Source organism: Zonotrichia albicollis, chromosome 23 (genome assembly GCF_047830755.1).
Source record: "Zonotrichia albicollis isolate bZonAlb1 chromosome 23, bZonAlb1.hap1, whole genome shotgun sequence".
Taxonomy (NCBI): domain Eukaryota; kingdom Metazoa; phylum Chordata; class Aves; order Passeriformes; family Passerellidae; genus Zonotrichia; species Zonotrichia albicollis.
In genome coordinates, this window is record NC_133841.1 from 218,343 (window position 1) to 245,570 (window position 27,228).

Here is a 27,228-nt window from a genome sequence, read left to right on the forward strand (position 1 = left end):
GTTTGGGGCGCAGGAGGAGGAGGAGGAGGGGGGGTGAGATGAAGCTCCCAAGGACTCAGAGCCCCCCCAAACCCCCCCAGCCCCAATTCCACCTTTGATCTGCGTGGCCTGAGGGAGATTTGGGAGGAGGGAAATAGGGAAGGGGATTTGGGGACACAGGAGGGGGATTTTGGGGGTCAGGAGGGGGGTTTGGGCTTCTCCAGCCCTTGGGGTCTCAGCCCAGCCCACAGGGATTTGGGAACTGGGAGCACCAGGGGCACCCCGATATCCAGGGGGGTACTGGGGGCACCAGAGGTCCCCCTGAATGGGTTTTGGGGTGCCAGAAGAACCCAGAGCTCCCCGATGGGTTTTGGGGTACTGGGAGCACCCAGAAATCCCCCAAATTTATTTTTGGGAATTGGGAGCAGCCAGGGGGGGACCCCGAGATCCTTGATGGATTTTGGGGTCACAGGATGCCCCAAAAAAGGAACCTGGAGGGGGTCAAGGACTCAGAATTCACCACAAAAAACATCCAACAATTTCCAAGGTTTTTATTTCAAACCCTTTCTCTCTTCCCTTCCCACCCCTCCCACAGCAAAAAAATAAAATCCCAAACAACTCAAAAAAAACCCCAAAATCGACGCTAAAAATGAGTTTTACAAACACCAAGTCAGCTCTTCCTGGCTGACCCTGTAGGAAAAAAAAATACCCCCAAAAAAACCCCAAAACCCCCAAAATCCAGGAATTCCACACCAGCAGTTCCTAAAATCCCCCACAAGAGGCCAAACATGCCTATAAATACAATATTTACACACAAACCCCACAGCTCCCCACCCCAAAAAATAACCAAACACACCCGAAAGTGCATTTGTGGTTCATATCAAAACCCATCATTATTAATACTATTATTATTAATTAATTTTTTTCATTAAATCTGAAAGATTGGCCTGCAAAGTCCGTTTGGTTTTTTTATTATTATTTTTTTAACCATTTAGTAACTTTTCTCATATATTTATGAAAATAAATTATACAGCCACTATTTGAATAAATTAAGCACACACCAAAAAAAATTAAGACTAAAATTAAAAATTAAAAAAGGGGGGGATAAAAAAAATAAAATTAGGCAAAAGCTGCATTATTTTTTTTTTAATTCCAAAGGGTGATTCCCAAAATCCTGGGAATCTCCTGCCCTGGGAGCTGCTGGAATCTGCTCATTCCTCCTCCAAAGGTGAGGCAGGATCCCGTGAAATTCCTGGGATTTGGGGTGAAGCCCTGGATTGGGAGCACTGGGAGCACCCCAGGCTGGATTCTTAAGGACTGGGAGCTCCCCAGGCTGGATTTTGGGGGATTGGGAGCGCCCCAGGATGGATTTTGGGACACTGGGAGCTCCCCAGGCTGGATTTTGGGGGATTGGGAGCGCCCCAGGATGGCAAAAAGACCCCAAAAACCCCAGCTCTGCTTTTCCCTGATCTCCTGCTCCCCTTCCCAAACCTCTCCCATTCCAAAGAAGAGTGGGAATGCTGTCACCATCACCCCATGGAGGGAACAGAATTTTCCCTGGATTTGTCCTGGATTAACTCACACGTTCCCAATTCCCTGCATACCACTATCCATCCTTGATCCACTTTTCCTTTTTCCAGGATCTCTTTTTTTTTTGGGAAGAAAAGCTGGAGCAGGCCTGGTTCTTGGGAAGGTTTTCCCTCACACAGTGCCATGAGGTATTTCCATGGATTTTCAGGCTCAGTTTCACCCAGAAACCTGGAATTTTTTTAAGGATTGTGGGGTTTTTTTCCCCCTCCAAATCCCAGCTGGAGGAGGCAGGCAGGGCAGGATTTGTAGCACCTTTTGTGGCAAAGCAGCTTGGAATTTTTTCCATTGAAATCCACAGGAATTCCAGGACTGGGATTGTCCCAGGGCTCCAGGGAATCCTCAGATCCAGCAGGATGGGGCAATTCCTCGGATTCAGAGCACTGGAACGCTGCTCCTTGACACACGGCAGGGGAGAATTCTCCAGAATTCCCAGCTGGAAGTTCCCCCATGGAATTCCTGCTCGGGGGATGGAGCAGCAGCCCGGGATCCCAAGGGGCGAGGGAGGGAATTTGGGCCCAAAATCAGGGAAAGAGCCAAAACTCTCTTGGATTTTGTTCCTGATGTCCCAGGGAGAGGAGAGAGCTGCTCCAGGAGGATTCACTCCATTCCCAGCCTCTGGAATCCACCAGGGACAGGCTGGGAGAGCCCATCCCAGGTCTGGGATCCCTGCAGGATCCAGGGGCAGCTCCAGCAATTCCAGCAGCAGCTCTTCCACCTTCCCAGGGCTCCAGGGAACCTCCCAGCAGCGTCCCCTTTGGATCCACCACATCCCACGCTCCTCCTTCCTCCCTTCCTTCCATCTTCCACGGCTCCAAGCTTTTCCCAGGATGCTCCTGCCTCTCCTGGAGGGTTTGGATCTCTTCTCCCAAATCCTGGGGAGCGGGGGAGCTGTGGAGCTGCTCGGAACTCCACACTTTGTTTATTCCCAGGGGCTCTTCCAGCCCCTGGCTCCGTTTGCAGCTCTCCAGAGAGGATCAAAGCCTTGCCACGATGCCTGGGAGCAGATGGATCTTCCCAGAGAATTCCCCCTTTTCTCCTCCCTCTCCCCCACCTGGAAATTCCCAAGGTGGGATCTGAAAATCCAGCGGGATCAGAAAATTCAGTTTTTCCTCATGCTGAAGATCCAACCAAAAAAAAAAAAAATTAAAAATCCAGAGACATCCAAACTGAAATCTTCCAGGAAAACTCGGGAATAGTGCCATGACATTCTTTGTTCCGCGGGGATCCGCGGGGCCGGGCTGGGTTCCCCCAGGATTCCTTTTCCCAGGAGCCGGGGCTCCAGATCCTGCTCTGCTGGCTTCCCAGGAATGCTGGGCCCTCTCCTCCAGGAAAAGAGCAGGAGCAGCAGCAGCAGGAGCTCGGCCTGCCCCCACCATGGCAGGAGGGCAACATCCAAATTCCTGCCGGGAAAAAACACCAGGAGTTGGGATCGGGTGGGATTGGGAAGGATGGGGGCCTGGGGGAGAGGGGAATGGGAACAAGGGAGGAGCAGGAGGGTTGGGCCCTTCCTGAGGAAAGATGGGAATAGTAAAGGCCAGGAAATCTTGCTCCCCTTCCCAAGAGAAGCTGGGAACGGTAGAAGAACATGAAACCTTGTTCTCTCCAGAGAAAGTTTGGGAATGGTAAAAGACCCCTGAGGGAGCAGCCATGGCTTCCCCAGGGGGGTTCTGAGGGAACAGGGCTGGATCCTGGGATGAGGCACCATTCCCAACCATTCCTGGGGCATTCCCACACCATTCCTGGGGCATTCCCAGACCGTTCCCAGCCCATTCCCGCACCGTCAGTGCCGGGTGGCTCCGCCCCGCTACGTGGAGGACTCGGGCTCCTGCTTCTGTCGGGAGATGAGCTGCGCCTCCTTGAGGGACAGGTACTGCTCCTCCTGCGGGTCGTAGTAGTAGAACTTGCGGATGTAGGAGATCAGGGGCCTGGAAAAACAGGGAACAGCTGGATCCCTGAGCCACAGCCCCTCTGAAATCCCCAAAACACAACCAGAGCCTCTGCCCCAGAAAAACACTGGGAATAGCTGGACCCCTGAACCACAACTCTTCCAGTATTGCCAGAGAACAGCCCCTCTGACATTCCCAAAACACAACCAGAAAAAACAGCAGTAAAAACACCAGGAAGAGCCGGATCCCTGAGCCACAACCTTCCAATGTTCCTGAAGCACACCCAGAGCCTCTTCCCTGGCAAAACACTGGGAAGAGCAGGATCCCAGAGTCACAGTTCCTCTGAAATTCCACAGGAACAGAAGCTGCTTCCCAAAGCTCTGGCACAGCAGGGAATTCCTCATTCCCAAGCCGCTCAGAATTCCCACTGCACCCCAAAACCCCACAGGACATCGATCCCGCTACCCCAAAGCTGGAAAAGCCAATGATTCCCTCCCGGATCTGAGCTCACAGATCCCTTCCTGCTGCCTGGGAGGGAGGGAGGGAATTCGGGGATGATCCATGGGGAATCCCAGCACTCACTTGGGCAGCGGGAGCTCGGGAATGTGGTCGATCCGGACCAGCTGCCGGATCCGGAAGCGGCAAAGGTGCTGCAGGGATTTGACGTTGCTGAACCTGGAGACGGGATACAGGAGCTGGACGGGCGTCGGAGGGAGACCTTTTGGGGGAAAAAAAGGAGATTTTGGAGATCAGGATTAGTCAGGATTAGGTTCCCAGGCTCACCTGGACAATCCCATTCCCGGGCTCACCTGGGACCCGGGAGCGCAGGAAGTAGAGGAATTTCCCATTTTTGGAGTGCATGATCGCCCTCTTGATGAACTCCACCACGGACTGGCAGCGGTCCTCAAACTTGGGGTGGCACCACAGGCTGAAGGTCCCTTCCACAAGAGAAAGAATTCCCGTTATTTGGGAATTTTGGGAAAGCGCAGGGGAATTATTCCTGTTATTCCAGGGGAATTTTGGAAAAGCATAGGGGAGTTATTCCAAGGAATTTTTGGAAAAGTAGCTTCCCCAGCACCATCACAGAAACAACAGGGGAAGGATGCTCAGTGACAAATATGGCATTGCCAAAATCACCTGGAATGGGCTCTGTTTTGTAGATTTGGGAACAGCTAAACTTCTCAATATTCTTATATTAAATACATTAAATATTCTTCTATTTAATCAATCAAATATTCTTATATTTAGTTAATTTAATATTATGATATCTAGGAAATTAAATATTCTCATATTCTGTCGTGTCCCTTCTCCATCCCAACATCCCCAAGGGAAGGTGACCTTGGAGCATTCCCAGCTCCAGGTGCTGCTGTCCCAGTTTCCCAGCCCTGGGATCATTTTCCATGGCAGCAGTTTCATGTTCCTGCTCCTTGATTAACAGGATTGTTAATTAGGCCCTGGGTCACCCTTTGTCCCCGTGCTGTCACCTGACCCGCCAGGTGGCCCAGGATGAAACTGGAGCTGGGGACACCAGAGCTCCCAGTGGGTCACACCAGCCTGGACACCCCCTCCTCCACCAAAATCTGGGAATTCTGCAGGCTGGGAAAGATCCCAGCTGTCCCCTGGAACCGGCGTCACCGTGTCCCCAGGTGCCACATCCACATGGGGCTTGGACACTTCCAGGGATGGGGACTCTGTGCACAGCCTGTTCCAATGCATGATCACACTTCCCAGGAATAAATTCTCCCTAAAATCTCCATTTGTCAGAACTTCCTTTAAATCCAGCTTTCCAGGGCACTGCCAGCTCCTTATTCCCACTTTTTCCAAGGCACTGGCAGCTCTTTATTCCTCGGTAGTGCTCCATGCAGGTGTGGTGGGTGATTTCTAATACCCTGGAGCTGAGAATGGCATCCCAAGGATTTGGGATCCCGGGAACGGCTCACCTCAGTAGTACTCCATGCAGGTGTGGTGGGTGGATTGTTTATAACCCCTGGAGCAGGGAATGGGTGGGATTTGGGATCCCGGGAATGGCTCACCTCGGTAGTGCTCCATGCGCGTGTGGTGCGTGATGCCCTGCGAGCGGAAGCTCAGGCTCAGGATGTAGCGGGGGTCGGAGCTGTCCCGCACCAGGAAGGACCCGTCCGGTTTCCCCTTCAGCTTCATCTCGGCGTCCTCCCAGTTCATGGGGCCCCAGTACCACCCGCACTGGGAACAGAGAGCGGCAGCTGAACGGGGATTCCCTCGGGAATGCTCCCAGGAGGCCGATCCTCATGGGGAATTGCACCCGGTGTGGGTGGCTGGGATTGAGGGATGAGGGGACAGAGGGGACGCCAGGCCCTCAGGGGACAGAGGGGATCCAGACCCCCCTTCCACACCCAGAAACTGTTTTCCTGGACTCCAAAATCATGGATTCCCAAATCTCAGTCCCTGAGGAGCTGCATTCCCAAACCCCAATCCCTGAGGGGCCGCATTCCAAAATCCCAGTCCCTGAGGGGCCGCATTCCAAAATCCCAGTCCCTGAGGGGCCACATTCCCAGTCCCAGGCCCTGAGGGGCCGGAATCCCAAACCCCAGGCCCTGAGGGGCCGCATTCCCATCACAGTCCCTGAGGGGCCGCATTCCCAATCCCAGGCCCTGAGGGGCCGCATTCCCATCACAATCCCTGAGGGGCCACATTCCCAGTCCCAGGCCCTGAGGGGCCGCATTCCCATCACAGTCCCTGAGCAGCAACATTCCAAATCCCAATCCCTGAGGGCTCGGACTCTCCCCCGTCCCGGTACCTTCTCCAGCTCCCTCAGGCTGGCAGCAAAGCTGCTGGGGTCAGGCCGGGCCAGGGGACACTGCAGGTGAGGAGGGGGCGGCTGGCCCGGGGCCTCGGGGGGACGCAGGGGCACGATCCGGGGAAAGGCCTCTGCAGGACAGACAGACAGACAGGGTCACTGCCACTGTCACTGCCACTGTCATTGTCACACAGAGACAGACAGGGCCACTATCACTGTCATTGTCACACAGAGATCCCCCCCAAGGTCATTGTCATTGCCATTGTCACCCAGAAACAGCCAAGGTCACTGTCACTGTCACCCAGAAACAGCCAGGGTCACTGTCATTGTCACCTAGATACACACAGGTCACTGTCACTGTCATTGTCACCCAGAGACACCTGGAAACTGCAGGAGAGAAAAAGTGGGGACTCCAAGAAGGGAAAAGGTGGAGATTGCAAGAGAGGAAAAAAGCAGAATTCCAGGAGGGGGAAAAAGCAGAATTCCTGGAGGACAGAGGCAGGGCTGGCCAAGCTGAGCTGACCTGGGGCGTGGGGCGGAGGAGGCGGAGGCAGAGGGAAGGATTGCAGGGAAGAGCCCATGGGCCCCACAAGCACAGCCGGAGGCAGCGTCCCACTGATATCATCTAGGAGAGAGCAGAGACAGGTCAGGAAACAGGGAGAGAACAGCCCCAGAGCCTGGGAAACTGCCTGGAAAAGGGAATTTGTGGATTTCCAGCAGCACCTCCTCTCTGGTTTGGCAACTACTGGAGGACAGGGATCCCTTTTCCAGCACTGGAATTCCCAGGGCTCCAGGGATGAATCCCAAGGACAACTCCCAAGGTTCCAAGGACCATCCCTGGTTTCCAGGGACCATCCCAGGGCAGTACCGAGCAGGCTGAGGCTGCGGCGGGGCGGCGGCGGAGGGGTCGGAGGGTGAGGAGAGCTGAGCCCTCGCTGGGAAATGTCCACGTCCACCAGTGACACCGTCTCACCTGGAAAAGGGAGAGGGAAAAGCCCAGTTAGGACACAGGATGAGCACAGGGAAAGGAATTCCGCAGGGTTTGAGAGGTTTTTCCCATTCGATGCTCCCAAAATAAATTTTTCCATCTTTGGAGAGGTCTTGAGGGAATTTGCCCCAAGCCCAGCAGCTGGATGGGATGAGAAGGCCCCAAAGGATTTTTCCCAGCATGGAATTTCCACACTGACCAGAGCTGATCCATGTGCGGCACCGGGGACAAGACCATTTTAAAAATATTTAAATTTTTAAAGTATTTTTTAAAATAATCAGACAAACTAATAAATAATGAAATCCTCAGATCCTCTCTTTGGCGTCTGCTTTTGGGTCTGAGGCCAGCAGGACCAAGGGACACCACAGAGATCCCAGCATGGGATCCCACAAAAGCGAAATTCCCCATTCCCTGCTTATCCCACAGCAAAACAAAAAACCCCAAACTTGCACAAATTCCCCCCAAATCCTCACCTGTGAAGAGGGGGCTGAACACAACCGGGGAAAAGGCACTTTGGGTTCTTGTCAGTCTGTGTTTCCTGGGGGTGGAAAACAGGGAAAAATGGGGTGAGGGGAGATGAGGAGACCCGGAATCCCAGCAGGAAAAACAGCAGAACCTTTTCCACCAGGAGAAACCTCTTCCACCAGAGAACCTTCTCTCACCAGGAGAACCTTCTCCAACCAGGAGAACCCTCTCCATCCTTCCCAGCCCCTCCAGCCACGGGATTCTCCAACTCCTGCTCAGGGCAGGGAACCAGGAAAACCTGGGACTCTGTGGGAACGGCCTCCCCACAGCACGACCCGGGACAGACTCAGAACCTGCTCAGCACCACTAAGTACCTGCTCAGCACCATTAGCTACCAGCTCAGCACCATGTCTTAACAGGCTCAGCACCACTAACTACCAGCTCAGCACCATGTCTAGACAGGCTCAGCACCATTAACTACCCGCTCAGCACCATCTCTGGAACGACTCAGCACCATTAACTAACTGCTCAGCACCATGTCTAGACAGGCTCAGCACCATCTCTGGAACGACTCAGCACCACTAACTAACTGCTCAGCACCACTAACTAACTGCTCAGCACCATGTCTAGACAGGCTCAGCACCATAAACTAGCTGCTCAGCACCACTAACTACCTGCTCAGCACCACTAACTAACTGCTCAGCACCATTAACTAGCTGCTCAGCACCATATCTAGACAGGCTCAGCACCACTAACTAGCTGCTCAGCACCATTAACTACCTGCTCAGCACCATGTCTAGACAGGCTCAGCACCATTAACTAGCTGCTCAGCACCACTAACTAACTGCTCAGCACCATGTCTGGAACGACTCAGCACCACTAACTACCTGCTCAGCACCACTAACTAACTGCTCAGCACCACTAACTAGCTGCTCAGCACCATGTCTAGACAGGCTCAGCACCACTGACTACCTGCTCAGCACCACTAACTACCTGCTCAGCACCATGTCTAGACAGGCTCAGCACCACTAACTACCTGCTCAGCACCATGTCTAGACAGGCTCAGCACCATGTCTAGACAGGCTCAGCACCATTAACTAGCTGCTCAGCACCACTAACTAACTGCTCAGCACCATGTCTAGACAGGTTCAGCACCATGTCTAGACAGGCTCAGCACCACTAACTACCTGCTCAGCACCACTAACTGACTGCTCAGCACCATGTCTAGACAGGCTCAGCACCACTAACTACCTGCTCAGCACCACTAACTAGCTGCTCAGCACCATGTCTAGACAGGCTCAGCACCATTAACTAACTGCTCAGCACCACTAACTAGCTGCTCAGCACCATCTCTGGAACGACTCAGCACCACTAACTAACTGCTCAGCACCATTAACTAGCTGCTCAGCACCACTAACCACCTGCTCAGCACCACTAACTAAGTGCTCAGCACCATGTCTAGATAGGCTCAGCACCACTAACTAACTGCTCAGCACCATGTCTAGACAGGCTCAGCACCATGTCTAGACAGGCTCAGCACCATTAACTAGCTGCTCAGCACCACTAACTAGCTGCTCAGCACCACTAACCACCTGCTCAGCACCACTAACTACCTGCTCAGCACCACTAACTACCTGCTCAGCACCATGTCTAGACAGGCTCAGCACCATCTCTACACAGGCTCAGCACCATTAACTAGCTGCTCAGCACCACTAACTAGCTGCTCAGCACCACTAACCACCTGCTCAGCACCACTAACTAAGTGCTCAGCACCATGTCTAGACAGGCTCAGCACCACTAACTACCTGCTCAGCACCACTAACTGACTGCTCAGCACCATGTCTAGACAGGCTCAGCACCATTAACTAACTGCTCAGCACCACTAACTAGCTGCTCAGCACCACTAACTAGCTGCTCAGCACCATCTCTGGAACGACTGAGCACCACTAACTACCTGCTCAGCACCATTACCTACCTGCTCAGCACCACTAACTACCTGCTCAGCACCATGTCTAGACAGGCTCAGCACCATGTCTAGACAGGCTCAGCACCATTAACTAGCTGCTCAGCACCACTAACTAGCTGCTCAGCACCATCTCTGGAACGACTGAGCACCACTAACTACCTGCTCAGCACCATTACCTACCTGCTCAGCACCACTAACTACCTGCTCAGCACCATGTCTAGACAGGCTCAGCACCATGTCTAGACAGGCTCAGCACCATTAACTAGCTGCTCAGCACCACTAACTAGCTGCTCAGCACCATCTCTGGAACGACTCAGCACCACTAACTAACTGCTCAGCACCATTAACTAGCTGCTCAGCACCACTAACCACCTGCTCAGCACCACTAAGTGCTCAGCACCATGTCTAGATAGGCTCAGCACCATTAACTAACTGCTCAGCACCATTAACCACCTGCTCAGCACCATGTCTAGACAGGCTCAGCACCATTAACTAGCTGCTCAGCACCATCTCTGGAACGACTCAGCACCACTAACTAGCTGCTCAGCACCACTCAGTACCTGCTCAGCACCATGTCTAGACAGGCTCAGCACCATCTCTGCACCTGCTCAGCACCACAGCGGCCGCCGCTCGCCCATGGTCTGAGGGGCGCGGGTTGCGCGCGCCGCCTCGGCCGGCAGAGGGCGCTGCTGCTGCGGCGGCCGCGGCACAGACCGGGGCCCGGTGTGCACCCAGCACGCACCCGGTACACCCAGAGCCCCGGTACGCACCTGTCACAAACAAAAATCTGCCAATTTTTTTGTGGAAAAAAAGAGTTGCAAAACCAGTCTGACGAGCTGATGGCAAAGTGAAGGTCTACCTGTTTGTTAGTGTAAGCACAAGTCGTTGCAGTAAATGGCTCCTTTTGTATCAGAAAAGGCCCCGGCTAGGACTAAGTTAACGGCTCTTCTCCCGGGACAAAGAACTCGTCTGAAACCAAGACCTGGAGCCGGGAGCCAGTGGAGCGTCGAGATCAGGGTTACGCCCAAAGCTCGCACGAGGATGGGATCGCAGCTCTGCCCCTGGTGGACAAAGCTGTGTGTATCCTCCTCCTCCGAGTCACCCTGAGAGAAACGACGGAAACTGCAGCTCCGTCGGGCTTCCCAGTCGTGAGCTGATCACTTTTAATAAAGGCTTTAAAAGGATAAAAAGTCTCCTGCCATGTTTATTTCCCACCGAGGGCTCCCATCCCCAATTCTGCCCGGCCCCGTGTCCCGCACACGCTGCAGAGGGACAGACACGGCCCTCAGCGTCCAGGGAGACGGCGGCAGCACGGCTCGGGGGGAGCGGCCGCCCCTCGGGACCCCCTCAGCACCACTCAGGACAGACTCAGGATCGACTCAGCAACATTTGAGCACCCACTCAGCACCATCTCAGGACCCACTCAGCACCCTATCAGCTGCCCTAGAAGCGGGGATGGAGCTGCCCTGGCAGCACGGATGGAGCTGCCCTGGGAACAGGGATGGAGCTGCCCTGGAAGCGGGGATGGAGCTGCCCTGGGAGCGGGGATAGAGCAGAACTGGGAGCGGGGATGGAGCAGATCTGGAAGTGGGGATGGAGCTGCCCTGGAAGTGGGGATGGAGCTGCCCTGGACCAGCCATAGCTGGCATCAAGCAGCTCCTGCCCTGCTGGAACAGAGGTGAGGGACAGGAGGGACCTGTGAGGCCCCACACCAAGCTATCCTGGGATTTGTGCCTCCATCCCAGTGAAGCTGGGGCTGGCAATGATTCCTCCTGCACGGAGGGGAGAGGCGAGCCCCCACAGCGGCAGAGCCTGGGACCCCCAGCCCCCTTAGCCGCTCCTCACGGGGCTGATGCTCCAAGCCCCGCTCCCGGTACCACTCCCAGAGGCTTTTCCACCATCCCCATCAGGGTTTCAGGCCTGGATCAGCGCGACCCTGCTCCGCCGGCCTCTCCCGGGTTCCAGCGTTCCCGAGTGAGCGACGAGGCCTCGGCAGCCGCTGCGAGAGCTCGATCCCAACCGGGACCCGCGGGGCGGGCTGGCCCCGGAGCCCCACATCCCCCTCCGGGAGAGCATCACAACACGGCCCGGGGACACCCCGGCCCGCACCCCGCGCTGCCCCGGCGGCATCCCCCCATCCCAGCCCGGTGCCCCCGTACCTGCCCGGCTCCTGCTCCCGGCCGCGGGCCCCGCACACATCCGTGAGGCTCCCGGCCGAGGCGGCGGCGCTGCCGGCGTCCCCGGTGGCCGAGCCGCCGCTGCAGCTCTTGGTGCGGAAGAGGCGGCTGAGGCGGATGCGGAGCGAGCCCTTCCTGCCGCCGGGGCCGGTGCCGGAGCCGGTGCCCGCGGGCGGCTGCGCAGGGCCCGGGGCTGCCGCTCTGCCGCCGGCACGGGCGGCCCCGCGCCCGGGGGACCCCGGCTCGTCCTCGGAGCCGCTGCCGCCCTCGTCGGGCTCCAGGGCCTCGAGCACCAGCAGCGCATCGCTGGTCTCCTCGCCGGCGGGCGGCCCGAGGCACGGGCAGGGGGTGCCCGCCGCGCCCGCCGCCCCCTTGGCCCCCAGCCCCGGCGGGCGCAGCCCCAGCGCCGCCAGCTGCAGCTCCAGCCCGCTCTGCGCCGCCGCTCCCCAGCCCGCCGCCGCTTTGGGCTCCAGCGCGCAGCGGTGCCGCGGGCACAGCTCGGCCCCGCCGCCCCCCGGGACGCCCCCTCCCGCCGCCGCCGCCGCCGCCGCCGCCGCCGCTACCGGGCCGCAGTCCTCGCCGGGCCGGCCCTCGGCCGCCGCGTTGCGGAAAACCATCAGCTGCGGCCGCGGGCTGCGCAGCGCCGGCCCGGCCCCCGGCAGCCGCCCCCCGCCGCCGGGCCCCGCGCCCGCCGCGCCGGTACCGGCACCGGCGCCGCCCGCCGCGCCCGCCTCCGGCCCGGTGCCATAGCCCAGCAGCCGGCTGAGCACCCGGTACGAGGCCGCGGCGGCCGCCGCCGCATCCCCGTCGCGCTGCATGGCTACGGCCGCCGCATGGCCCGCGGGGACCGGGGACCGGGAGCGCACCGGCACCGGCGGCCGCCGCCGCCGCCCTCGCACGGCCGCGGCGCCCCCCCCTCGCTGCCGCCGCCGCCCCGCCCCCGCGCTTCCGCCGCTGGCCGCGCCCCCCGGTGCCTGTCCCGCCTCCCCCGGTGGCCGCGGTCCCGCCCCGGTGCGGAGGCCGCGCCCCCGAGCCCCCCGGGCGCACGTGGAGGGGCCGCGGGGACAGCCTCGGGACACGCACCGAGCCCCGCGAGCCGCTCCGAGCCTCCGCGCCCACCGGGCGGCGCCGGAACCCAAGGGTGGCTCCGGCTCCCACGGAAGGACCCGCTCCGAGCCCCGGGAGCCGCTCCGAGTGCCCGGTACCCACGGGCGGGAGCGGTTCCGAGCCCCGGCACCAGCCCGGTCCCGGCACCCGAGGGCACGGGGGTGTCACGGATGCCGGGGCCGGGGGGCAGCGAGAGCTCCCGGACACGGAGCTCCAGCCGTGACCCCTCGGACTCACCCCCCGCTCCGGGACCGGGGGATGCGGCGGGGGAAACTGAGGCACAGGCACGCGGCGTTTCGTACCGCGAGCCCTGCGCGGCTCTTGCCCGATTCTGGCGGGCAGCGAGTCCCAACCGGAGCAGAGGGGACGGGCTCTCCCCACACCTCCCCGCGGGTTGGGACTGGGGAAGGTCGTGGTTGCTTGAGACTGGAGCAAGGAAAGTGAGCACCCTTCCGTGCCTCAGTTTCCCCTCTGCACCCCGGCTTCTGGGGTGCATCTTGGGGTACATCCCCCCGCACTTGGGGGTGGGCTTCAGACCCGGCTCGTGCCCTCACCCAGCCCCCCCAGCCCCACAGGGACACCCCCGTGGGTGCCACCCCCCATTCCCACCCCATGGCCCGGAGGGGGGACCGGGCACTGCGGGATTCGATCTCGCCACCGTATGGGGACCCCGCGGGCGCCCCGTTCGCCCCGGCTGCCGAGGGGCCGCGGGGGGGGGGATACGGGCAGGAAAATTCCGGCTGCCGTTGCCATGGCTTCCCATCAGGATGCGCTTGCATCACGGCCAGCCCGAGGGGCCGGGGCGCGGGGTGCCCTCGGTGCGCGGTGCCCACGGGGCTCAGACCGGGGGGCTCCGGGCAGCGCTGCCGCCCGAGCGGGAGCGCGGGGGCGGGCGGGGGGGCTCCGGGCAGCGCCAGCCCTGAACACGGTTTGGAGCCGGTGACGTCTGCTCCGGCATCGCCGAGGGAGAAGAACGGGCGGCAGAGCGCGGGGCGGGCTCCGGGCGGCTCGGGGTCCCTGCCCGCCATGCGCCGGCCGGGGGGCCCGCCGGGGGCCGGGGGGCTCCGCTGAGCCCCGGCCATGGGGCCGCGCCGCTGGCCGCTGCTCTGGGGCTTGCGCGCCGTGCTGGTGCAGGTGGCCGTGCTCACGGCGGGGCAGCGCCCGCAGGAGAGACCCCCGGGATGGTCCCCGGCCCCCTCATCCCCGTGGGCGCCCACCGCGGAGCCGGCAGCGCCGGCGGACGGCGAGGGCTCGGCGGCGGCGCTGGCGTTCCTGCGCACGGGCGACGCCGAGCGCCTGGCCCGGGCCAACTGCAGCGGCGGTGTCGCGGCGGGGGCCGCCGGGCCCGGGCCCCCCCCGGCGCTGCGGGCAGCCCTGCGAGCCGCCCCCGAGGCGCTGGCCCACGCCGCCAACTTCCTCAACATGCTCTTCCAGACCAACGACATCCGCGAGGCCAGCGTGGCCGAGGACGTGGAGTGGTACCAGGCGCTGGTGCGCAGCCTGGCCGAGGGGCACCCGTGGGTGCGCAGGGCGGTGCTGGCCCTGGACGCCCACCCGCTGGCCCCCAAGCCGCGGCTGATGCTGCAGGCCACCAAGGGGGACGGGCAGATCCTGCTGCAGGACGTGTCCGGCGCCGCTCCCAGCCTGGGCAACCTCAGCTGGGACAACGAGTGGTTCAACGCGCTCAAGTCGCAGCGGGTGCCGGCGCTCCGCAAGCGGGTGCTCAGCAATGACCTGCGCAGCCTGGAGACCCCCAAGTGGCAGCGGGGCGACAGCTACGTGGGGGACGCGGGCCACGTGCGCTGGTCCCCGCCGTTCCTGGAGTGCCGCGAGGGCCGCTTCCTGCCCGCCTGGGCCGTCACGCTCTCCTCCGCCTTCTACGGCCTCAAGCCCGACCTCAGCCCGGAGTTCAAGTAAGTGGAGCCCGGAGGGGTTCGGGGGGTGTCAGAATGGGGGGGGTGCCCCGTGTGTGTGCTGGGGGTGCAGCTGGATGTGTCACCCACCCCGCGGTGTCCCCAGCCCCCTGCCCGGGTTCCTCTCTGTGTGCCTGCAGGTGCGCAGGGGTTTGTACACATCCCCGGGCACGGGGGTGACTCCCTGTTCCCCCCTCGGTGTCCCCTGTGCTGCCCACCGTGCTCTGCCACCCCCTGTGGCTGCTGTGCTGGGGGTGGGTGAGCCGGGCTGGGACCCTTCCCGGGATTTGTGGGGTCCCTGCTGCACCCCAGTGCACGGGGAGCCAGTGGGGAGGGAAGGCTCGGCTGGGATCAGTCCCAGAGCCCACGGCCCCATTTCCCCCCCCCGGGCTGACCCGTCCCTGGCCACAGGGGGGTCGTGCGGGTGGACGTGGAGCTGCGGGACGTGGCCATCGACCAGTGCTCCAGCGGGCCGGGCTGGTTCTCGGACACGCATCGCTGTGACCTCAACAGCACCCAGGTACCGCGCCCCGGCACCCCGTACCCCATCCCTGCCCCGCCAGGAGCGGGGTACCCGCACCCCAGCACCCCCGGAGCCCGGCCGGGCTGCCCGTGCCCCTGTCCCCCCTCCGGGCTGAGCTTTATCCTCTCCGGGCGATCCATCTGCTTCGCTCAGCTGCTCTCGCACCGCGGTGAGAGGTTTATTGTGCAAATCTTCCCTCCCCACCGCCAGCCGCACCGTGTGACCCGGCTGCTCCGTGCCCGGGCACCTCGGGCACGGTGGGCACGGGGCCTGGCAGCCGGTGGCAGCAGCACCGCGGTGCCTGCAACAGAGCCGAGCGGCGCCCGAGCGTTTCGGGGCTGGGCACAACCGGGCAGGGCGAACCCGCAGCCCCCCAGCCTTGGGGTCCATCCAGAGCTGTCCCCAGGCGGGAAAGGCGTCGCCAGCTCCTGTTTCCTACCAGCGATGCCTTCCAGAGGGCCGGGCCCGGGGCCGGGCATCCCTCCAGGAAACAACAATGCCCAGGGAGCCGCCAGCGCGGCCGCCGGGGCAGGAGGCGGCCGGGGGGGATTAGGGAGCGGGGCCCGGGCCGAGGCTGCCGTCACGGCTGGGCAGGATTAGGGCGCTCGCTGCATTAGGTGTCCATTTAGGTTTTAGGGAGGGATTTGGGGCCAAGCTTTGGGTTTTAATTCTGAAATGTTTAACCACTGATTCCTCGCGGCTCTGGGGGAGGATGGCGTGGGGTCAGGTAGCCGTGAGCTGGGGGCTGCTGGAGCCCCTGGGGCGGGGGGATTTGGGGACAGAGGGGACACAGGGTGTGGGGGCCGTGTCTCAGGCTGTCTCCTTCAGTGTGTCCCCCAGGAGAGCCGCGGCTTCGTCCTCGGGAGGTACCTGTGCAGGTGCAAGCCGGGTTTCTATGGGACTGATGGAGTGGCCAGCGGTGCCTGGGCAGGTGGGTTGTCCCTGCTGTCCCCAGTGGCACACGGATACAGCAGTGGGGGAGAGGGCTGGGGGGCTCTGGGGACACAGAGCACGTGCCCTGGTGTGGGGGTGCCACCAGGCCCTGGGGTGTGCTGATCCCACTCTGGATGTGCTGATCCCACCCCAATGCTCTGTTCCCACCTGGCCATCGCTCTGTCCCCAGGCGTGGCAGGGACAGACGGGGGGTCCCGGCTGGGGTGCCGGCCGTGCCGCCCGGGCTGTGCCACCTGCGAGGACGACACGCCCTGCCTGATCCAGGAGGACCAGGTGCTGCGGGCAGCGGTGCTGTCGTGCCAGGCCTGCTGCATGCTGGCCATCTTCCTCAGCATGCTCGTGTCCTACCACTTCCGACGGAGCAAGGCAAGCTGTCCCCGTGTCCCCCTGCTCTGCTGCCACCCCAAACCCTGCAGGGTCAGGGATCCCCCTGCCCTGGCCCTGGCCCCTCCGAGGCTGCACCCTCACACTGGTGTCCCTGCAGAGGATCCGCACATCGGGAATCATCCTGCTGGAGACCATCCTCTTCGGCTCCCTCCTCCTCTACTTCCCTGTGAGTCCCCAGCTGTCCCCAGGGCTGGAAAGCTCCAGGATGGGGTTTCCAGGGTGGACCTGCCCCACGCAGGGCACGGCTCCATCTAATTGTTAATTTTGCTGGCACGGTCCCTGGGGGCTGCCGTATAAACCTTCTCAGAAAACCAAATCCCTTTTCTCCCGCTGCCTGCGGGAATTAATCCCTGCCCAAATCCCCTCTCCCCTCCCGCACGAGTGCAGCGGGTGCTCCAGGGTCACGGGGGAGGGTGGCACAGGGCTGGCCTGGAAAGCAGGTGGCTCCCGAGGCTGGGGCAGGTGGGATCCAGCCCGGATCCCTCTCTCCCGTGCTCCAGGTGTTCATCCTGTACTTCAAGCCGAGCATCTTCCGCTGCATCGTCCTGCGCTGGGTGCGGATGCTCGGCTTCGCCATCGTCTATGGCACCATCACCCTCAAGCTCTACAGGTAGCTCGGACAGGGGGCTGGGGGCTCGGGACCCCCACAGCAGGAAGGGTTTGGGTCTCAGGACCCCCACAACAGGAAGGGTTTGGGTGCTAAGGACACCCATGGTAGGGAGGGCTCAGGGAGGCTGGGGGGTGCTTGGGACCCCTCTGGTGGGAAGGGCTGGGGGCTTGGGACCCCCACAATGGGGAGGGCTGGGGGCTCAGGACACCCGGAGTGGGGAGGGCTTGGGATCCCCAAAATAGGATGGGTTGGGGTCTCCCTGGGATGGATTGGGGGTCTCAGTGGGACAGCCAAGATCTCACCTCCTGCCCCTGGCAGGGTGCTGAAGGTGTTCCTGTTGCACTGGGATGGTTGGGGGTCTCAGTAGGACAGGCAGGGTTCTCACTGGAATGGGCAGGGGTCTCACTGGGATGGATGGGGGTCTCACTGGGACGGTTGGGGGTCTCAGTAGGACAGTCAGGGTCTCACTGGGATGGTTGGAGGCCTCACCCCGCTGCCCCCGGCAGGGTGCTGAAGGTGTTCCTGTCACACTGGGACAGTCAGGGTTCTCACTGGGACAGTCAGGGGTCTCACTGGGACGGTTGGGGGTCTCACTGGGACGGTTGGGGGTCTCACTGGGACGGTCAGGGGTCTCACTGGGGCGGTTGGGGTCTCACCCCGCTGCCCCCGGCAGGGTGCTGAAAGTGTTCCTGTCGCGCTCGGCCCAGCGCGCTCCCTACGTGTCGAGCGGGCGGGTGCTGCGCATGCTGGCGCCCATCCTGCTGCTGGTGCTGTGGTTCCTGGCGGCCTGGACCATCGGCATGCTGGAGAATGCCCGCAAGAACATCCCGCTGGTCATCCGCGCCCAGACCAGCCGCGGCCTGCACTTCTCCATCTGCGGCCACGACTGCTGGGATTACATGATGGTCATCGGTGAGACCGGCCCCCGGCAGGGCTGGGGGTCCCCACGGCCCCCAGATCCCACCACGGGCACGTGGGGCTTTCATTCTCTTATCCATTGAATCTTCCTGAAAGCTGCAGGGGTCAGGATCCCCACAGACCCACAACCCCATCCCATAATTTGGGGCTTTCATTCCCTTGTCCCTTTAATCCTCCTGGAGGTTTCAGGGAGGGTTGGGGTCCCCCCCCTTCCCCTGAGCATCCCCCGGGGCTGAGTCCCAAACTTTGGGAAGGCCGTGCTGGGGGACGCTCCAGACCTGGCTGCAACCCTGCACGTTCCAGGGTGAGGGTGGTGGGCAGCAGCTGGGCACCCCAAAAGCTGCCGGGGCTGGCTGTGCCGCTCAGGGCGTGTCCTGCTCTGCCCCACAGCCGAGATGCTGTTCCTGCTGTGGGGCAGCTTCCTGTGCTACGCCACGCGCGCCGTGCCCTCGGCCTTCCACGAGCCCCGCTACATGGGCATCGCCCTGCACAACGAGCTCATGGTCTCTGCCACCTTCCACGTGGTCAGGTAGGGCCAGGGACCGAGGTTCGCACCCCTGGGGATGCTCAGGAGCCGTGCCAAGGTGGGGAGGGGTTGGGTGCTCTGGATCTGCAGAGGAAAGGGGGTTTGGGAGCTCGGGACCCCCACAGCGGGAAGGGTTAGAGGTTTGGGTGGCCAGGCAGGGGAGTTGTGGGTCTGGAGGTGGGGAGGGGCTGGCACTGCCCTCCTGGTCCCTTCCAGGTTCCTGATTGTCCCCTCGCTGCACCCGGACTGGACTCTGCTGCTCTTCTTCGCTCACACCCACGGCACCATCACCATGACCCTGGCCCTGCTCTTCATCCCCAAGGTATCCCAGGGAAGGAACGGAGCTGGGAAGGGGCTGGAGCACCACAAGAGGCTCCGGGAGCTAGAGGCTGGCTCTCCACAAGGCCCTGACAGGACCTGGGGAGGGTCGGGCTCTGCCCCCAGGGAATGGGGACAGGAGGAGAGGGAACGGCCTCAGACTGGGCCAGGGCAGGTTTGGGTTGGATATTGAGGAAATTTCTCATGGAGAGGGTGATCAGCATGGGAACAAGTGGAGTCCCCACCCCTGGAGGTGCTCCAGAACGCGTGGCTGTGGCACTGGGGACCTGGGCAAGCGGCGGCACTGTCAGCGCTGGGGGAACAGCTGGGCCTGCTGACCTCAGAGAGCTTTTCCAGCCTCCACAATTCCACACGATTCCATCACTAACACTCATCCCAGGGGCTCGGGGAGCGGGGACAGGACCCCCCGAGTGACTCCCCCGTGTCCCCCGGCAGTTCCTGCACACAGGCTCGCCGCTGCGGGAGGAGATCACGGCCGAGGTGTACGAGGACGAGCTGGACATGCGGCGCTCGGGCTCCTGCATGAACAGCAGCATCGCGTCCGCCTGGAGCGAGCACAGTCTCGACCCCGATGACATTCGGGTGGGTGGCACACTCAGGACCTTCTTTTGACGCTAGCTGTGCAGAGTAAGAGGTGCCTTTCGCAATCTTTTCCTGACGCAAAGCAGAGGGAGGGGACGAGGGGGTGCAGGGTGACCCCACCCGGGTGGGCGAACCCGCTGCGTCCTCTGGGCAGCGCGGGGGGCTCCGGGGACACGGGGATGACCCGGGGCTCGGCGGGGCGCTCCCGGCCGCAGCCCCCGCTGTAGGCGCTCTCGTCTCTCCCTTTTCTCTACCGCGTCCCCCCGCCCGCGGCGCAGGAGGAGCTGAAGAAGCTTTACCGACAGCTAGAGGTGCACAAGACGTGGCGGATGGCGACCAACAACCCGCACCTGGCCAAGAAGCGCAGCTCCCGCCGCAGCCTCGCCCGCTCCATCCTGCGCCGCAGCGGCGCCGAGCTGGCCGAGAGCGCGTCCCGCCGCAGCAGCGCCGGGGAGCGGCCGGGGACCCCGTCCCGCCGCGGCTCCTCGGCCAAGCGGCTCGTGGATGCCGCCGGGCCCGGCCCGAGGATGCGGGACGAGAGCTCCCGGCGCCGCTCCTCAGCCCTGCGCAAGTCCCGCAGCTCCGAGGGGCCCCCGCGGGAGCCCCGCCGAGGGTCGCGCACGCCCAGCCCGCCCCAGGAGCCTCCGCCGGCGGCCGTGACCGACCTGGAGCAATCGGACAGCGACTCGCTGGACGCCGCCCCGCTCCTGTGCAAATCGGCCAGCGCCCAGAACCTGGCGGGGCCCTGGCAGCGCCCCCCGGGCCGCGCCCCGCCGCTGCAGAAGTCGCACAGCGCTGTCACCGGGGCGCGGGACGCGGCGCTGCTGGCCGCCCGCAGGGCCACCCGCGAGCAGTGGCACGGCGGCCGCCACCTGTCCGCGCCCGCCCCGGGGGTCGCCAGCGGCACCGCGACGCCCCCGAGCCCCGCCGAGAGGGGCCCGCACGAGGGCGACGCCAAGGGACACAAGCATGTCACCTACGCGCCCATCAAGAGCGTCAGCGTGGACAGCGCCCACCCCGGCAGGAAGGTGCGGGTGACGGTGAAGAAAACGCCCCCTGCGCCCCCCGTGCGCTACCAGAGCCTGCAGCGCTCGGGGACGCTCGGGGACTGCGCGGAGCCACCCCCGGTGCCCCCGGTGCAGGCGGGAGAGGCGCAGGGGACAGGAGGGGATGACCCGGAGCGCGCGTCCCCCCCGGCCGGGAAGGGCCGGCTGCCGGCCCCGAGCGCCAGCTCGGCGCACGTCTGTCCCTGGGAGCTGGTGCAGGACGAGATCCTGGGCAGGAAACAAAGAGCGGCCGAGGCAGCGGAGTCGGGGAGCCCCGGGGACACAGCGGCCGCCACCCCCGGGCCCAAGCCGGCCCCCACGAAGAGTTTCCGGAGCCTGGGACTCGCCATCAAAGCCCTCAACCGCTCCAGGGGGAAGAGCATCCTGAAAGGGAAGAGCGAGGGGAGCCTCAGGAAGAGGGGGAGCAGCCGAAGGGAGAGGTCCGGCCCGGCAGAGGCCTCGGCCGCGTCCCTCGGCGGGGTCAGCCCCGAGGGGAGCGGGCAGAGCCTCGAGGTCCCCGCGCTGCAGCACAACAACAACGCCGCCACCGGCGGGGAAGGCGCGGGCTGGGGGGACAGCGGGACAGGAGGAGAACGGGACAGGCTGGCCGCGGGGACAGGCCATGGGGACAGCGCGGCCGAGCAGCCCAGCGCTGCCCGGGGGGACGCGGGCACCGCTCTGGAGCCACCCAGCGCGGGCCACCAAGGAGCTGAACGTGCCCCGGAGGTGGCACGGGTACAGCCCCGGGAACGGGACCAGGCTCCGGCCGTGGATCTGCGGGGGGACGTTCCGGCGGTCACAGCGGAGGAAGGGACAATGGAGGAGCCCGAGGGGACCAGCAGGTCCTCCCAGCCCAGGGAGCACCCGGAGGAGGAGCAGCCGCCTGCGAAGCCCACCCCGAGCAGCGTGCGGGGGGCGAGGCCGCCCGGAGGGCTCGGAACGCCGGCAGGAAGGGGAGCCTTGCTGCGCCAGGCCGCCATCGCTCCCCGGGAGGACGGAGGGAGCCCAGAGAGCCCGGAGAAGGCGCTGGAAGAGCGGAGCAGCCAGCCCGAGCCCGAGCGGGGCCCTGGAAGGAGCTGGAGCGGCGCCGGGAGCGCACAGAGAGAGCTCGGTGCCGGGGGAACGCGGGGAGACCCCAGCCCCAAAGCAGGAACGTGCCCTGGGAAGGGCCGCAGTGAGGGGGATTCTCAGCGCTCTCCGGGCATGGAGAAACCACCAGGGCTGCCCAAAGAGGCCCCGGAGCAAGCGGAGGGCAGGAGGGCTGAGGTGTGCCCGTGGGAGAGCCGGGAACAGGGAAGGAGTGTCGGAGCAGAAATCTGCCCCTGGGACACAGAGGGGGCTCCGCCGGAGCAGGGAGCCCCCAGATCTGGAGAAGGTGTGGAGCAACCCCCAGCTCTGCCCAAACCCTCGCCCCAGCAGGCTGGAACCATGCAGAGCAAAAAGGCAAACATCTGTCCCTGGGAGGTGGAGGATGAGCCGCGCCCAAAGCCAGAGATCTGCCCCTGGGAAGAGGCTGCAGCTCCGTCGGGGGAGGAGAGGTTGGGGCAGGACACGCGTGGCGCTCCCAAAGGGGAAGAAAAAGTGGGATCCAGAGCACCAGAAAAGGGAAAGCAGCCCCCAGCCAAAGCCCTGCCCAAATCTCCTTCAGGGAGACCCCAGAGCTCAGAGAAGGCAGAGATCTGTCCTTGGGAGTCTCAGGGCTCTAAATCCAGTGACAAAGCCGAAATCTGTCCCTGGGAGGTGGCTGAGCCTCAGCTGGAGAAGGGAACAGCCCCAGGTAAGGGTAAACTCCCAGGAAAAGAAACATCTGAAGTTCTGGAGAAGGGAAGCAGAGACCGAGAGTCCATCTGTCCTTGGGAGAGCCCGGACACAGAGCAGCCCCAGGCCAAACCCCACACTGGGAGCTCAGCACTGCCCAAAGCAGCTCCAGGGAAATCCCAGAGCTCGGAGACGGCAGAGATCTGTCCCTGGGAGAGTCAGGACATTGAATCGAGCAGCAAAGCTGAGATCTGTCCCTGGGAGGTGGCTGATCAACCCTCCGGTAAAGAGAAACCCAGACAGGACAAAGAGGATCCATCCAGGGTGAGCAAAAGCCCTTCCACAAGTCAAGGACGCCTGAAGGAAGTGGGAGCTTCCTTCACTTCTGGAAAGGACCGAGAGTCCATCTGTCCCTGGGAGAGTCAGGGCTCTAAATCCAGTGACAAAGCTGAAATCTGTCCCTGGGAGGTGGCTGAGCCTCAGCTGGAGAAGGGAACAGTCTCAGGTAAGGAGGGACTCCCAAGAAGAGAGGAGACCAAAGCTCTGGAGAAAGGAAGCAGAGACAGAGAGTCCATCTGTCCTTGGGAGAGCCCGGACACAGAGCAGCCCCAGGCCAAACCCCAAACTGGGAGCTCAGCACTGCCCAAACCTCCTGCAGGGAAATCCCAGAGCTCAGAGAAGGCAGAGATCTGTCCCTGGGAGAGTCAGGACACTGAATCCAGCAGCAAAGCTGAGATCTGTCCCTGGGAGTCTCAGGACACTGAATCCAGCAGCAAGGCTGAGATCTGTCCCTGGGAAGCAGCTGAGCCTCCCTCCCAGCAGCCAAAGGCAAAGCAGGTCCCTGCTGGGGGCCCCAAGGGGGACAAGCGCTTCACGCGCCAGGCAGCGCTGGCCAGCCCCGAGAGATCCCTGGACAGCAGGGACAGAGCGTCCGTCTGTCCTTGGGAGAGCCCGGACACGGGGCAGCCTCTGGTGAAACCCCAGAGCTCAGCACTGCCCAGAGCAGCCCCAGGGAAATCCCAGAGCTCAGAGAAGGCAGAGATCTGTCCCTGGGAGTCTGAATCCAGTGACAAAGCTGAAATCTGTCCCTGGGAATCTCAGGGCTCTAAATCCAGTGACAAAGCCGAAATCTGTCCCTGGGAGGTGGCTGAGCCTCAGCTGGAGAAGGGAACAGGCCAAAGTAAGGGTAAACTCCCAGGAAAAGAAACCAGCAAAGCTCTGGAGAAAGGGAGCAGAGAGAGGGAATCGATCTGTCCCTGGGAGAGCCTGGACACAGAGCAGCCCCAGGCCAAACCCCACACTGAGAGCTCAGCACTGCCCAAAGCAGCCCCAGGGAAATCCCAGAGCTCGGAGAAGGCAGAGATCTGTCCCTGGGAGAGTCAGGACATTGAATCGAGCAGCAAAGCTGAAATCTGTCCCTGGGAGAGTCAGGACATTGAATCGAGCAGCAAAGCTGAAATCTGTCCCTGGGAGAGTCAGGACATTAAATCCAGTGATAAAGGTGAAATCTGCCCCTGGGAGGTGGCTGAACCTCAGCTGGAGAAGGGAACAGTCCCAGGTAAGGAGAAACTCCCAAGAAAAGGGGAGACCAAAGCTCTGGAGAAGGGGAGCAGAGAGAGGGAATCGATCTGTCCCTGGGAGTCTCAGGGCTCTAAATCCAGTGACAAAGCCGAAATCTGTCCCTGGGAGGTGGCTGAGCCTCAGCTGGAGAAGGGAACAGCCCCAGGTAAGGGTAAACTCCCAGGAAAAGAAACATCTGAAGTTCTGGAGAAGGGAAGCAGAGACCGAGAGTCCATCTGTCCTTGGGAGAGCCCGGACACAGAGCAGCCCCAGGCCAAACCCCACACTGGGAGCTCAGCACTGCCCAAAGCAGCCCCAGGGAAATCCCAGAGCTCGGAGAAGGCAGAGATCTGTCCCTGGGAGAGTCAGGACATTGAATCGAGCAGCAAAGCTGAAATCTGTCCCTGGGAGAGTCAGGACATTGAATCGAGCAGCAAAGCTGAGATCTGTCCCTGGGATGTGGCTGAGCCTCAGCTGGAGAAGGGACCAGGCCCAGGTAAGGGTAAACTCCCAGGAAAAGAAACCAAAGCTCTGGAGAAAGGGAGCAGAGAGAGGGAATCGATCTGTCCCTGGGAGTCTCAGGACTCTAAATCCAGTGATAAAGCTGAAATCTGTCCCTGGGAGGTGGCTAAGCCCCAGGAGAAAGGAACTGGCCCAGGTAAGAAGCTCCCACCAAGAGAAGCCTCCAAAGCTGTGGAGAAGAGCAGCAGAGACCAAGAGTCCATCTGTCCATGGGAGAGCCCGGACACAGAGGAGCTGTGCCTGAAATCTGCAGTGGGGAAGGAGCCATCCAAGAAATCCGACAGCACGGAGAGCAGGAAATCTGAGATTTGCCCCTGGGAAGCAGCAGAGCCCCTTGGGTTGGAGGAGGCAATCTCCCAGTCAGGTGCACAGCCCCAGGCAGCCCAGAGAGGTTCCCCTGCAGGGACGGGACAGCCGGGGGCCGGCGCTGTGTCCCCAGCACTGCTGGAGAGATCCAGGGGCAGATGCCAGGGGGAGGCCGAGCACAAGCCCCTGTGCCGGCTCCTGCCCAGCACGCAGCGCCCGGGGGCGGGCAGCAGCCCCAGCCCCGGCGCGGGCCTGGCCGAGGTTTGTCCTTGGGAGGCTCCAGCAGCACCTGCCAAGCCCAGCTTGGGCGTGGGGAAAAGCTCGGAGGTGTGCCCGTGGGAGGAGGAGAGCACGGAGCCCCCCAGAGCCCGGGATGGGGGCGGGCTGTGAGGGGATCCCAGCACCGGGGCCTCCATCCCTCCATGGACCCGTCCCTCCGCTCATCCATCCATCCATGGATCCATCCATCCATGGACCCGTCCCTCCGCTCATCCATCCCTCCATGGACGCATCCCTCCACTCATCCATCCATCCATGGATCCATCCCTCCGCTCATCCATCCATGGACCCATCCCTCCGCTCATCCATCCATCCATGGATCCATCCATCCATGGACCCGTCCCTCCACTCATCCATCCCTCCATTCATCCATCCCTCCATGGACCCGTCCCTCCGCTCATCCATCCCTCCATGGATCCGTCCCTCCACTCATCCATCCATGGACCCATCCCTCCGCTCATCCATCCCTCCATTCATCCATCCCTCCATGGACCCGTCCCTCCGCTCATCCATCCCTCCATGGATCCGTCCCTCCACTCATCCATCCATGGACCCATCCCTCCGCTCATCCATCCCTCCATTCATCCATCCCTCCATGGACCCGTCCCTCCGCTCATCCATCCCTCCATGGATCCGTCCCTCCACTCATCCATCCATGGACCCATCCCTCCGCTCATCCATCCCTCCATGGACACATCCCTCCGTTCATCCATCCCTCCATGGATCCATCCCTTCATGGACCCATCCCTCCTATCATCCATCCATGGACCCATGCCTCCATCCGTGGATCCCCCTATCCCACCCATCCACCCATGGATCCATCCCTAGATCCATCCTGATCCCCCCTGCCCAGTCCCGGAGTTGGACTGGGGGTTGTGAGGCTGAAGGTCCTGGTTGTGTAATTTTGTGTAAATACAGGAAATAAATGGAATTGTCTATGGAGTGTGCTGGCAGAGGCTCACTGTGAGGTGGGGAAGAGCTGGGAAGGGGCTGGAGAGGAAACCCAGCAGTGCAGGCGTTGGGTGGCAGAGGCTGGAGAAGGGCTGACTGGAAGGAAAGGCCATTCTCCCAAAAAAGCCACATTCCACCCAAAAAAAACCCTTTTCATTCAGAGTCAGGGCTGGGGAGCCGCAGAGAAGCCCAGGATTGGAGGGAAGGGACCTTAAATCCCACCCGGGACCCCTCCCACTGTCCTTGGACACTTCCAGGGATCCAGGGGCAGCCACAGCTTCTCTGGGAATCCCATCCCAGCCCCTCAGCATCCCCCAGGGAGGAATTCCTTCCCATATTCCATCCCTCCTGCCCATTCCCTGTGTCCTGTCCCCTCTTCCCTCTCTCCACCTTCCCCGTAGCTCCTTCAGGGAATCCTCAGTGAGGTCACCCCAAAAATCCCCTTTTCCTGAACAATCCCAGTCCCCTCCTCCCTCAGGAATTCCATCCCCTCCTGCCCTGGGATGCACGGAGGGATCTGAGCTCCACACTCTGCTCCTGAGCCAGGCAGGGGCCCCATGGAGAAGATTTTGGTTTTTAGGAGCAGAGGGATTGTGACACCCCAAGGACATGGCAGGGATTCCTCTGCTGGCTCCTCTCCCAGCACAGCACAAAGGGGAGGCCCTGCCCTCCCAAAAGGAACACCGAGGAGCCAACAGGAGCCACAGCTCGGCAAAGTCCCTCTCGAGGAAGAAACAAAAATCCCCTGAACTCTCCCACGCTCTGGAAGAGGCTGAGCGAAAAAGCAGGGCCAGAAGGAGAAAAGGGTTTGTTGTGGGTGAGCAGGGAGGGTTTTGCTCTGTGAGTGAGGAGAACTGGCTGAGCAGAGCAGGAACAGAGGAGGAGACTCACAGAGGAGGAAGAATAAAATGTGCTTTCCCACGAGAGCTGCAAATGTCCCCGTGTCCACAGGATGGTGCCACTCCCTCAGTGACAGCACCAGCTCTGCACAGCCCCAGCCCTTGTGAGGAATCAAACCTGAAATTAAACCCAATTATCAGCTGTGCTGCAGCTCCTCTGGGAAACACCAACGGCAGCACCCCCCTCCCCACAGAACTTGATTTAAATTTTCCTGGTTTCT

General features: G+C 61.9%; 2 protein-coding genes across 12 annotated transcripts; one reads left to right on the forward strand and one right to left on the reverse strand.

The window, feature by feature from the left end:
- Positions 1 to 513: 513 nt before the first annotated feature.
- Positions 514 to 13,075, reverse strand: SOCS7 (suppressor of cytokine signaling 7). 3 transcript variants are annotated; one of them, XR_012583576.1, is made up of 11 exons: positions 11,810 to 12,785; positions 7,693 to 7,757; positions 7,100 to 7,204; positions 6,755 to 6,856; positions 6,232 to 6,362; positions 5,489 to 5,657; positions 4,265 to 4,393; positions 4,038 to 4,173; positions 3,348 to 3,494; positions 1,376 to 2,969; positions 514 to 1,312 (listed from the first exon to the last, which is right to left on the reverse strand). XR_012583576.1 is itself a non-coding variant. In XM_074557640.1 (10 exons), the coding sequence occupies exons 1-9, from the start codon at positions 12,643 to 12,645 to the stop codon at positions 3,374 to 3,376; spliced, it is 1,794 nt and encodes a 597-aa protein (XP_074413741.1). In that variant the 5' UTR covers positions 12,646 to 13,075; the 3' UTR covers positions 514 to 2,969; positions 3,348 to 3,373. The 3 variants fall into 3 exon arrangements, 2 of the variants coding, with proteins under 2 accessions (XP_074413741.1, XP_074413740.1); XM_074557640.1 differs by having other exon boundaries at positions 514 to 2,969; positions 11,810 to 13,075; XM_074557639.1 differs by lacking the exon at positions 6,755 to 6,856 and having other exon boundaries at positions 514 to 2,969.
- Positions 13,076 to 13,696: 621 nt separating this feature from the next.
- On the forward strand, positions 13,697 to 26,099 carry GPR179 (G protein-coupled receptor 179). 9 transcript variants are annotated; one of them, XM_074557575.1, is made up of 13 exons: positions 13,697 to 14,847; positions 15,259 to 15,367; positions 16,199 to 16,301; positions 16,494 to 16,690; positions 16,809 to 16,877; positions 17,212 to 17,321; positions 17,995 to 18,233; positions 18,630 to 18,768; positions 18,982 to 19,087; positions 19,540 to 19,686; positions 19,965 to 22,403; positions 23,526 to 23,852; positions 23,949 to 26,099. In XM_074557575.1, the coding sequence occupies exons 1-13, from the start codon at positions 14,015 to 14,017 to the stop codon at positions 25,266 to 25,268; spliced, it is 6,138 nt and encodes a 2,045-aa protein (XP_074413676.1). In that variant the 5' UTR covers positions 13,697 to 14,014; the 3' UTR covers positions 25,269 to 26,099. The 9 variants fall into 9 exon arrangements, with proteins under 9 accessions (XP_074413676.1, XP_074413674.1, XP_074413673.1 ...); XM_074557573.1 differs by having other exon boundaries at positions 13,701 to 14,847; positions 19,965 to 22,754; positions 23,634 to 23,852; XM_074557572.1 differs by having other exon boundaries at positions 13,704 to 14,847; positions 19,965 to 22,754; positions 22,959 to 23,852.
- The last annotated feature ends 1,129 nt before the right edge of the window (positions 26,100 to 27,228 follow it).